The following is a 13,071-nucleotide window of genomic DNA, read 5'->3' as shown; positions in this document are numbered from 1 at the left end:
GTACATCTGTGCAAACTGAACCGTCAGGCGTAATAGACACCCACCAGCCTTCGGTCAATGTTCTCACCTCTTTGTTTCTTCCTGTCCTCTTATGAGCATCCAGAAAGTATTCACACATTTTGTTGTGATACAGCGTTATTCCAAAATGGATGAAATTCATTTTTTTTCTCAAAGTTCTACAAACAATACCCCATAATCACAATATAAAAAAAGTATTTTTAAATTTTTGCAAATTTAAAAAACAAAACAAAAAAAAAAACTAAGAAATCACATGTACTAAAGTATTCACAGCCTTTGCCATGAAGCTCAAAATTGTACTCAGGTGCATCCTGTTTCCACTGATCATCCTTGAGATGTTTCTACAGCTTAATTGGAGTCCACCTGGGGTAAATTCAGTTAATTGAACATGATTTGGAAAGACACACACCTGTCTACATGTAAGGTCCCACAGTTGACAGTGCATGTCAGAGCACAAACCAAGCATGAAGTCAAAGGAATTGTCTGTAGACCTCCGAGACAGGACTGTCTCAAAGCACAAATCTTAGGAAGGGTAGAGAAACATTTCTGCTGCTTTGAAGGTCCCAATGAGCACAGTGGCCTCCATCATCCATAAATGGAAAAAGTTCAGCTCCACCAGGACTCTTCCTAGAGCTGACCGCCCATCTAAATTGAGCAATCGGGAGGGAAGGGCTTTAGTCAAGGAGGTGACCAAGAACCCGATGGTCACTCTGTCAGAGCTCCAGCATTCCTCTGTGGAGAGAGGAGAAACCTTCCAGAAGGACAACCATCTCTGCAGCAATCCACCAATCAGGCCTGTATGGTAGAGTAGCCAGATGGAAGCTGCTCCTTTGTAAAAGGCACATGGCAATCCACCTGGAGTTTGCCAAAAGGCACTCACAGACCATGAGAAACAAAATTCTCTGGTCTGATGAAACAAAGATTGAGCTCTTTGGTGTGAATGGTATCTTGATTGCCATCCCTACAGTGAAGCATGGTGGTGGGGATGTTTTTCAGCAGCAGGAACTGGGAGACTAGTCAGGATTGAAGGAAAGATAAATGCTGCAATGTGCAGAGATATCCTGAATGGAGACCTGCTCCAGAGCGCTCTTGAACTCAGACTGGGGCGGGTGGCTTCAGGACAACTCTATGAATGTCCTTGAGTGGTGCAGCCAGAGCCCAGACCTTAATCTGATTGAACATCTGTGGAAAGATCTGAAAATGGCTGTGCATCGATGCTCCCCATCCAACCTGATGGAGCTTGAGAGGTGCTGCAAAGAGAAATGTTCAAAACTGTCCAAAGATAGGTGCAGCAGGCTTGTAGCATCATATTCACAAAGACTTGAGGCTGTAATTGCTGCCAAAGGTGCATCAACAAAGTATTGAACAAAGGGTGTGGATACTTACATTCATGTGATTTTTTTTTTTTTTTTTTAGATTTTATTTTTAATAAATTTGCAAAAATAATTAAAAAAAATACTTTTGTGTTTTGTGAGTAGAAAGCTGAGTGAAAAACATGAATTTACTCCATTTTGGAATAAGGCTGTAACATAAAATGTGGAAAAAGTGAAGCGCTGTGAATACTTTCCAGGTGCTCGGTAACAGCACCCCTTGGAAACGCCATCGTACCACCTGCAAACCAAACTCATCAGTTTTCCTTCTTTAACTATGCTACAAACTTTATAAATTCCTCCTCCCCTGCTCTGTTTTTTTTTTTTATTCCTCCTCATATATTGGCATTCTTTTACCATTTATTTTCCCTCATTGGCCTCCTTTTTTTCCACATCTTGAAATTCTGTTTGGAGCAATCCATCTCTCTCTCCACCTCCACCCTTAAACCTTGCTTTCTTCCTCTCCTAATTAATGATTTCCCTGTGCTCATTTTTCTCTCTGGACCTCCACATATGATTCATGTCCCAAGTGAACATCCATGAACAATCCCTCCTCAGAACTCTGTTCTTTCTTTATTTGACTGCCGTCTTCCCATCTTTTGAGTTTCCCATTCTCCACCCAGACAACCTGTCAATCAATCTTCTCTTCTGTTATTTGCTGTGTCTCTATTTTGTTTCTCTTCTGTATCTCTTTCTCTCTCTCTCTCTTCATTCATCCACCTGTCTTTCACCATCCTTCACTTCCCCCCGAGCTTCCTCTTCCCCATTTCACCTTTACTGTCAGTTGTTCTGCACTTTATGCTTTAAATCCTCCCCACTCTCATTTCCATCCTCTTTCCACTCACATTTTCCTATCCTTTCATGCCCAGTAGCTCTTTCTCTCATCCCATTTATCCTTTCTTTTTTTTCTCTATTCTTTCTTTTGCTATATCTCCAGCTACACTCTCAGCACTTAAATTAAAATCCTCAATCCCTCTATCTTTCTGTTCAGGATAAATGACAGTTGTAACTCCAGAATAATCCCTATCTGATTACTTTTAACACTCATAATTAATATTTAAGATGCAGCTAAAAGGGTCCTCAGCTACACTGTAGTCTGCCCTGTGCATGAATGAGCAACATTATGTAGTCATATGCTTATTAATGTGTGCTGTCAGGATGCTCACACCCCTGCAAAGGGTGAGAGGAAAAGAGAAAATTATAAAGACACACACGAGGGATTGGAAGTGACAGAGAAGGAGAAAATGGGAGGTAGAGAAAGGCAGTGAAACTAAAAGACCAGGAGGCCTCGCAAACAACTCCACAGCGACATAAAAGTAATCTACTTTAAGTGGATCAGGGTGATAAAAGTGGCGAAAGTACTCAAAGGTTTCCCTGCTCAGTCCTTGTTTTTCTCTCTAGAAGCAAATAAATGTCTTGCTGTTGTTGCTTTTGATAAAGACTGATTGGATGAAATAATGCCAGAAACTGTGGTGTTGCTCTGTTAAATTAAAGGGGTCAAGCTGTGTAGGAGTCTTTTATTTAACCTGCCTTTGGGGCATTTAAACTTTCAGTTGGAAAACATGCTCAAAGTCCCGCAATTCTACGTTTCGTCATGTAGACACTGCCCCTGCTGTCAACAAATTTTAGGCCTGGAACAGTTTGCTTTTTACCTTGCCTTCTGTGACATATCTCACTCAAGTCGATTTCTGCACTCATTTGTTCTGTTTTTGAGTCACATCGTGACCTGCACTAACTTGCGTTAAAGTTGTACAATATGACACAATTAAATATGTATTTTTATCAGCATGAGTCAGACATGCAATCATCAGAATAGTTTGAGATAAGCGCAAACACAATGCTACACAAAATTAAATCACTTTCCTTCTGTGGGATTCAGCATCAGACTGACAGATTTCATATTTATTCATTCATTCATTATTAATTTATCTATTGCATTTGTGCACTTTGCTTTGCAGAACTCTTTAATTGCAGGACTTTTCCCAATTGATAAAATCACCAGTGTTAAATTAACACTGTCAGTGAACATATGGTCCCACTTTGGACAGAATAGCACCATATGTACATTGACAGTTTTAATTTAACACTGTCAGTGTTAGTTTTACACTGGTGATTTTACTGTGTATCCTTTTCTGTTCCGATTGACAATGAGAAGGTCACATTCACATTTAAGTGCCTTGGGGCAACTGTTTGTTGTGATTTGGCGCTATATAAATAAAATTGATTTGATTTGATTCACTAAACAGTTTGCATGTGCATTTTGCAGCATTTGGTACCTTTGGTGATATCATTACTTTTGTCATTTGCTGGGTATTTTATTTTATTTTTTTGCGGGGTGAGGGGGGGAGCATACAGTATGGATCAGGTGTTAAACTGTGGCTTTTCAGAACACCCAGAGTAAACCTGACAGAGTTGCATTCAGCACAGGTGGGAAGAGCAATAACATCTGACACCTGTAGTACAGCAAGAGCAACAGAGCAAAACTATTTCCAGTGAAGACAAATTGATGCCTGCCAGGACAGAGAAATTACTATCCATCTTATTTCTGTGTGTGTGTGTGTGTGTGTGTTTGCTGTATTGATCTAAAATGTTGAAACATCCATTTGGTTACCTGGAATGTAATGTATTTATATATGTCCAGATATGGGGGTGATAGAATGTTTTCAGTAAATGTACATACTTATGCAAATAGCGTGTAAATATGATGAATTATGCGTATGTAGAAAGCAATGCACATTGCCAGAAATAACACCCCAAAATACCAAATAACCATTGGTACCATATGTGCTGACATGTGGCATAGGTGTCCAAAGAAGAACTTTGTAGATTGATGCCATGCTATTAGAAATAGAAAAGACAGCCTGTAAGTGATAACAGCATAAACAACTGAAACTAAAGTATTTGCAAAAGGAATGAAATGAGAAAATAGACTGACATGACAATGACAATGACATGACATGACAAAATAGACAAACAGACTGACATGAAAATTAATTTTTATTTATTTGTATATTTGTCTTATCAAATCAAGGCCATTACTGTCAAAGGTAAGTCACCTTCACAGAGATGAAGGAAATATTATATGCCATAAGTGGGTTTGCAGTGTGGGACGATTATGTTAATTTGCAGTTCGGTGGCTCACCCACTGGTGCCTGTTTAGAAGCTTCTGATGGGACAGATTACAGACTGCCTGCCACTGTACACATTTGAGCTTTGTGATTCCAGCATATTTTCTTTTTGTGGAACTGATGAAGGAATACAGGAATATCATTATCTTAAATTAATGATATTGTTCAAACAAATTAATAAAATTAGAATAATGTCACATTTCAAACTGTAGATTTAAACAGGATAATATCAAATAAATAACATATGTTCCACAGTTGTGGTTGGAAGTTTATATACGCTCATCAGAGGAATGAATATCATGGTAGTTTGGGGTTTATTATGATGTCTTTGAAGTATTCTCTTACTAGGGTGGAATAATTGTACAGCATACATCATGAATGACTTTAAAAAACAAGAACTGGGTGCACAAGCTTGAATTTATTTTGGATCTTCTCTAATCCACACAGGGTCAAAATTCTACATACTGGCTCAAATATATATACACCCAGTGGTGGGCACAGCTACCAAAAAGTTAGCTTTGATAACCGCTAATCACCTAACTGAAAAGTTATCTTTTATAATGCTAAACCGATAAACCACTAAAAGCTACAGCTAACTGTTAACTGATAACTTTCAGTATTGTCTCCGGTACACTCTCAGCTACTGACAAGCTGATTTTGAGTTTAAACACCACCAACGCTTCTGAAAGAATCAAAGACAATTATAAACACAACCACAACCAATAAATCAATGCTTCTTTCTTTGTGCGCCCCGCCCACTGCTGTAGGAAAGAGTCATTATCATTTACAGCATACAGTGGTCCAGCCGTGAGGCAGATGTCTTGAAAAGGAAAGCAGGTTTGACTTATGGTTTTGATTTATAAATCAAATTAATCTGGATAGAATAACTACATTAATGTCAACTCTGTCATTTGTACAAAGTGAAAATATAACATATCTTCTAATTTTAGAATAATGCACTAATTCTGAAGTTTTGAACATTAACACACACAGATGCCCAAAGGGATTATGGGCAAACTGAGCCTCCATCACACTGACTGGTTAATTCATTTATTCTATGTAAAAACCAACACAAGTTACTGTAACATGCGTGTTGGTGTTTACAAATAAATGTGCTTTTTTTTTTTTAAATATGTCATTTTTTTATTTGAAAAAAAAAAAAGGCATTTGCAAAACCAAAAAGTCTGCAAACATACCTCCTGTCATTGTGGCAAAATACCTCAATCTTTGAGTCGTCTGACCATAACACATTTCTCCAGAAGGCATTTGCTTTGTCCATGTAAGCAACTTTCAGTCTAGCTTGTAGGTGTTGATTTTGGAGCAGGGGCTTCTTCTTTGGTCAGCATTAAGTCCATGGCAGTGTAAAACTCACTTCACTGTGGATATTGACACTGGTGTTCCAATACTATCCAGTTCATGGAAGGCCTGAGCCTTGGTGGTTCAAGGGTTGTTACTGAACATCTTAACCAATTTTCTACAACGCCTGGCAATAATTATGGAATCACCGGCCTCGGAGGATGTTCATTCAGTTGTTTAATTTTGTAGAAAAAAAGCAGATCACAGACATGACACAAAACTAAAGTCATTTCAAATGGCAACTTTCTGGCTTTAAGAAACACTATAAGAAATCACGAAAAATAATTGTGGCAATCAGTAACGGTTACTTTTTTAGACCAAGCAGAGGGAAAAAAATATGGACTCACTCAATTCTGAGGAATAAATTATGGAATCACCCTGTAAATTTCCATCCCCAAAACTAACACCTGCATCAAATCAGATCTGCTCGTTAGTCTGCATCTAAAAAGGAGTGATCACACCTTGGAGAGCTGATGCATCAAGTGGACTGACATGAATCATGGCTCCAACACGAGAGATGTCAACTGAAACAAAGGAGAGGATTATCAAACTCTTAAAAGAGGGTAAATCATCACGCAATGTTGCAAAAGATGTTGGTTGTTCACTGTCAGCTGTGTCTAAACTCTGGACCAAATACAAACAACATGGGAAGGTTGTTAAAGGCAAACATACTGGTAGACCAAGGAAGACATCAAAGCATCAAGACAGAAAACTTAAAGCAATATGTCTCAAACGAACGAATGGGAGGAAACTGGAGTCAACGTCTGTGACCGAACTGTAAGAAACCATCTAAAGGAAATGGGATTTACATACAGAAAAGCTAAATGAAAGCCATCATTAACACCTAAACAGAAAAAACAAGGTTACAATGGGCTAAGGAAAAGCAATCGTAGACTGTGGATGACTGGATGAAAGTCATATTCAGTGATGAATCTCAAATCTGCATTGGGCAAGGTGATGATGCTGGAACTTTGGTTTGGTGCCGTTCCAATGAGATTTATAAAGATGACTGCCTGAAGAGAACATGTAAATTTCCACAGTCATTGATGATATGGGGCTGCATGTCAGGTAAAGGCACTGGGGAGATGGCTGTCATTACATCATCAATAAATGCACAAGTTTACGTTGATATTTTGGACACTTTTCTTATCCCATCAATTGGAAGGATGTTTGAGGATGATGAAATCATTTTTCAAGATGATAATGCATCTTGCCATAGAGCAAAAACTGTGAAAACATTCCTTGCAAAAAGACACATAGGGTCAATGTCATGGCCTGCAAATAGTCTGGATTTTAATCCAACTGAAAATCTTTCGTGGAATTTTAAGAAAATGGTCCATGACAAGGCTCCAACCTGCAAAGCTGATCTGGCAACAGCAATCAGAGAAAGTTGGAGCCAGACTGATGAAGAGTACTGTTTGTCACTCATTAAGTCCATGCCTCAGAGACTGCAAGCTATTATAAAAGCCAGAGGTGGTGCAACAAAATATTAGTGATGTGTTGGAGCGTTCTTTTGTTTTTCATGATTCCATAATTTATTCCTCAGAATTGAGTGATTCCATATTTTTTTTCCCTCCGCTTGGTCTAAAAAAGTAACCGTTACTGACTGCCACAATTTTTTTTCCTGATTTCTTATAGTGTTTCTTAAAGCCAGAAAGTTGCCATTTGAAATGACTTTAGTTTTGTGTCATGTCTGTGATCTGCTTTTTTTCTACAAAATTAAACAACTGAATGAACATCCTCCGAGGCCGGTGATTCCATAATTTTTGCCAGGGGTTGAAGCATGTGAGGGTTACAGATTAGGTTTTCATCCAGGCTTTGGTAAAGTGGTGGTTCATCAGACTAACTTGTATTTACGTACAATTGCTTGAATGGATGATCTTGCAATCTACAGTTGTTAAGGTGCGCATGAAGTGCGCATGAAGCAGGAATCGTGTGCAAAACGTATAAAATCGTACCTGCCTCCAACGCCTTGTACCTCTGTTGCTACAACTATTTACGCACACCAGCAGCTGAAAGACAGAGTGTGCGCTGTGCGAGCCCACTGATCCCTCTCGTGGCAGGTGTCAGCCAAATTCCAGGTAACACGCACAAACATCTAACACTGCTCGCATGGCACTTAGAAAATGTGTGGCCATTCACACTATTAACACTACAACAATCAGCAGGCATTGTCGTGCTGGCAGTGAAATTTGTCTAAGTGTCCCACTAGTGTGGCTTTGGTGTGTGCACTAAACTGACAGGTGTGGCCACCGACAGAAGTGCCTGTGGATCTGGACATCCCAGCTGGACAACACATGCTGTGTTTGGATGGACATGGACTAACAACTGCCTGCTGTGATGTGCGTGTGTCTGCTTGCTGTCATCATGTGGACATAAATAAAAAAGTATACTGCTGTGGGGATAGGCTGCAGACAGCGAGCGCACACACAGCGTGCACATTAACAGGCTGTCCCCAGGTTGAAATCAGATCAGATCATAACACGCAGCAGGCGATATGACTATTACATCACCCATGTGCCTGTGCTGCGGCGTGCTCCCCACAAGACATGCGTGTCAGGCAGAACACGCGTGGTCTGGCTGGATGCACCGGACCAGCAGATGTGGACATGAGAAGAGCGAACTGCTTCTCATTCATGTCATTTCATGACTGCATGTCTGGGACCATGGATCATCTACAGAAGACCAGATGGTTCATGTTTGTATTGCCCACTTGATAAATGCAGTGTTTTTATATGTTGTGTGGGTTTATTTTTGGTGTGTGGGTAAATACGTCCATCTCCTTCCTCATATCAGGCAGGTTCCCGCAGCTTTTACAGGACAGTGATCATAGCTCAGTGGTCAAGTTTCTGACTGGCAATCAGAGCTTTTGGAAGGCGCAGGTTCGAGTCCCGTGGGTGGAATGTAATTTTTATTTTTTTTTACTTTCAACAGCTGTGGGATGTGGTTACACATTGCGCAACTGCTGTGAAAAGCTGCTGTGATCCCGCGTGCACAAAACCGTAGCGAGTGATGTCAAACACATCCTTTAATGTATGTATATATTTGAACAAGAATGTAAAAATTTGCCCTTGTGTGGATTACAGAAGATCCAAAATAAATTCAAACTTGTGCACCCAATTCTTGTTTTGAAAAGTAATTAATGATGTATGCTGTACAGTCATTCCACCCTGGCAAATGAACAGTTCAATCATCAATAAAAGCCCAAAATGACCATGACATTCATGCCCAAGATGATAATATGTAAATGTCTGACCACAACTGTAAGATTTTCAAATTAAAACTGCTTCAAAGTTATGAAATATTCAGTGAGTTACTGAAAACACATGTTGGGATTACAGCAGACAAAAATGCACATGACCACATGGTCTGGAGCACTCGTAAATTTTGTACATACCTACAATATGACACAAAATATGAGAAAACTTTTTTTTTTTGCATGAGGCCCAACCATTGAATTCCTCAGAAAAGAAAAAAAAAATCAGTTATAGATCCTTTCAAGAATTTTTTTGTTTTGCAGTAAAAGCGATTGGAAATATAATTTCACCAAGTAAGAATCAAGTATGTAGGCCTCTGGTGTAAAACCAAATCAATACGCAGATACACCTCAGATCCTAGTACTAGTATAAACCAGTAGTAGTAGTACCATCAGGATTATACAACCCCTGGCAAAAATTATGAAATCACCGGCCTCGGAGGATGTTCATTCAGTTGTTTAATTTTGTAGAAAAAAAGCAGATCACAGACATGACACAAAACTAAAGTCATTTCAAATGGCAACTTTCTGGCTTTAAGAACCACTATAAGAAATCAAGAAAATAATTGTGGCAGTCAGTAACGGTTACTTTTTTAGACCAAGCAGAGGGAAAAAAATATGGACTCGCTCAATTCTGAGGAATAAATTATGGAATCACCCTGTAAATTTTCATCCCCAAAACTAAAACCTGTATCAAATCAGATCTGCTTGTTAGTCTGCATCTAAAAAGGAGTGATCACACCTTGGAGAGCTGATGCACCAAGTGGACTGACATGAATCATGACTCCAACACAAGAGATGTCAATTGAAACAAAGGAGAGGATTATCAAACTCTTAAAAGAGGGTAAATCATCACGCAATGTTGCAAAAGATGTTGGTTGTTCACAGTCAGCTGTGTCTAAACTCTGGACCAAATACAAACAACATGGGAAGGTTGTTAAAGGCAAACATACTGGTAGACCAAGGAAGACATCAAAGCGTCAAGACAGAAAACTTAAAGCAATATGTCTCAAAAATCGAAAGTGCACAACAAAACAAATGAGGAACGAATGGGATGAAACTGGAGTCAACGTCTGTGACCGAACTGTAAAAAACTGCCTAAAGGAAATGGGATTTACATACAGAAAAGCTAAACGATAGCCATCATTAACACCTAAACAGAAAAAAACAAGGTTACAATGGGCTAAGGAAAAGCAATCGTGGACTGTGGATGGAAGTCATATTCAGTGATGAATCTTGAATCTGCATTGGGCAAGGTGATGATGCTGGAACTTTTTGTTTTGGTGCCGTTCCAATGAGATTTATAAAGATGCCTGCCTGAAGAGAACATGTAAATTTCTACAGTCATTGATGATATGGGGCTGCATGTCAGGTAAAGGCACTGGGGAGATGGCTGTCATTACATCATCAATAAAAGGACAAGTTTACGTTGATATTTTGGACACTTTTCTTATCCCATCAATTGAAAGGATGTTTCGGGATGATGAAATCATTTTTCAAGATGATAATGCATCTTGCCATAGAGCAAAAACTGTGAAAACATCCCTTGCAAAAAGACACATAGGGTCAATGTCATGGCCTGCAAATAGTCCAGATCTTAATCCAATTGAAAATCTTTGGTGGAAGTTGAAGAAAATGGTCCATGACAAGGCTCCAACCTGCAAAGCTGATCTGGCAACAGCAATTAGAGAAAGTTGGAGCCAGATTGATGAAGAGTACTGTTTGTCACTCATTAAGTCCATGCCTCAGAGACTGCAAGCTGTTATAAAAGCCAGAGGTGGTGCAACAAAATACTAGTGATGTGTTGGAGCATTCTTTTGTTTTTCATGATTCCATAATTTTTTCCTCAGAATTGAGTGATTCCATATTTTTTTCCTTCTGCTTGGTATAAAAAAGTAACTGTTACTGACTGCCACAATTTTTTTTCCTGATTTCTTACAGTGTTTCTTAAAGCCAGAAAGTTGCCATTTGAAATGACTTTAGTTTTGTGTCATGTCTGTGATCTGCTTTTTTTCTACAAAATTAAACAACTGAATGAACATCCTCCGAGGCCGGTGATTCCATAATTTTTGCCAGGGGTTGTAGTCATAATTTAGACATTCAACTGTGCCAAAGCAAAGGTGTAAGTAAACACTTTACATTTGTCGTTTCTGCAGTCGCAGCTCTTACAGAACGGGTCAGGACATTAACAACTGCCCCACCTGCCAAAAGACAGCCTGCATCATCTACAGGTAACATGATCACAATGAGCTCACCGCATTACATAATCCAGACACTCATCATTTTCCAAAGCATAATTAACAGACCCAAAGCTTCTCCTCCCCTAATGTGTCTAGAAACCTGTATGACTTTTTGTAGCCTTGAAAGTGTTCATTTCACATTGGTGTTCCCTCCTTTTATAAGGTTTATCACTTATGCAGTGCATCCCTTTTATTTTCCTTCATCGTCTTTTTTTTTTTTTTAATCACCCTGTGGTCCTGGTATCCTGCTGGGCCAGCCCTTTATTCTGATAATCTTACAACTTGTATGAGTGTGCCCTTCTAGAGTTGTCTTGAGTTAAAGTATAATTTAAAACTAATAAGTTTTACAAGATAAAGGCAGTCTTTTTTTTGAAACTGATCAGAGCTCTTATACATGAAGCTTGTTTTGCAAATAGACAGTGTTTTATATTAAAAGTTGCAAGGAAAAAAAGTTGAAAGAACACATAAAAATCACAGTAATTTTGTATACTGAGCAAAATTATGCATCATGCAGTATATTCCAACTATTCTTTTCTGTGTTATGATGCATGTAGATCGTATCTCAGGAACCACTGATGTGCTGATTATAGTTTTGATGTCGGATTGTTTGTAAGGTATGAATTTCTGCAGGGTCTAATGTGACATTTTGTTAGTAACTGAAGCATTATCATGATAATGTGGGGTTTGTGGGGCATGTTGGGCTTGAGTCCAGAAGATCATGGGTTCAAATCCCCACCTGACTGGAAAATCACTAAGGGCCCTTGGGCAGGGCCTTTGATCCCCTATTGCTCCCGGTGTGTGGTGGGCGCCTTGTATGGCAGCGCCCTGACATCGGGGTGAATGTGAGGCATAATTGTAAAGCGCTTTGAGCATCTGATACAGATGGAAAAGCGCTATATAAATGCAGTCCATTTATATAAATGCAGTCCATTTATTTGTATGATACAAAAATATGAAATTAAGCCTAATGCATATTCTGAAGATTAGTAAAAGGATGGTGTCTCCAGAAAACCTATTTACACATAAAATAATGTTCTGCACAAATAAATTAATTCAGCTTCAAAATGATCCAAATATGCCTCTTCCAGTCATCTGTTGTGTGTGTGACCCAAATAAGTAATTACATTTTATGATCTCCTTCAACTCACACAGCTGTGCCCTCACAATCTGATGCCATATAACATATTCTAATCTAAGTGCCACATCGTCCTCATCCGTCTCTCATTTTTTTCATTATGTAAATCATGCCATCTTTCATCTCATGTCTGCTCAAGCTCTCATTCTATCACTTCTAACTTTCAATTAAACCTATTTCCCCGGTAAAAATTGATCTCATTCCATCCTTCAGTCATGTAGGAATCACCTGTTCAAGATATTCCACTGCAGTGCTCACAGTTCTCCTCTGTCTGTCTTCAGAAATGTGGGTGTTACATGCTGCTTTGCGGAGAAGGCCAGACAAAAATAAATATTTATGTGTTGCTGCAAATAGTAAGACAGTATCAAATGTATCTTCTTTTAGTTGGAAACTTGATGTGAGGATGTACTGTACCAAACCAAACCAAATCTCATAGCTAAATTCAATTTGTTGACAATCACACAAACCTCCCCTGCAGCAGACCGCGAGAGATACAGAGACATTTTCCACAGGCTTTATCTCTTAGATTTTCCCAAACTCCCGCATGTGCTCACCTTCCAGCGGCCCA

At 39.1% G+C, this 13,071-nt stretch overlaps 2 protein-coding genes across 3 annotated transcripts in view; one reads left to right on the top strand and one right to left on the bottom strand.

Annotated features, from left to right (window-relative positions):
• The window catches only part of LOC117519806 (dedicator of cytokinesis protein 2-like), a 406,014-nt gene that overhangs the window by 160,935 nt on the left and 232,008 nt on the right, over positions 1-13,071 (bottom strand). The gene's annotated exons all lie outside the window — the stretch shown is intronic.
• LOC117519807 (INSYN2B protein) overlaps positions 1-13,071 on the top strand; it is a 30,893-nt gene that overhangs the window by 1,968 nt on the left and 15,854 nt on the right. The window contains exon 2 of the mRNA XM_034181051.1: positions 11,285-11,359. Coding sequence (XP_034036942.1) covers positions 11,285-11,359 — 75 coding nt within the window. The remainder of the gene's footprint in view (positions 1-11,284; positions 11,360-13,071) is intronic.

Source organism: Thalassophryne amazonica, chromosome 11 (assembly GCF_902500255.1).
Source record: "Thalassophryne amazonica chromosome 11, fThaAma1.1, whole genome shotgun sequence".
Lineage (NCBI taxonomy): Eukaryota > Metazoa > Chordata > Actinopteri > Batrachoidiformes > Batrachoididae > Thalassophryne > Thalassophryne amazonica.
This window is presented reverse-complemented; position numbering and strand designations above follow the sequence as displayed.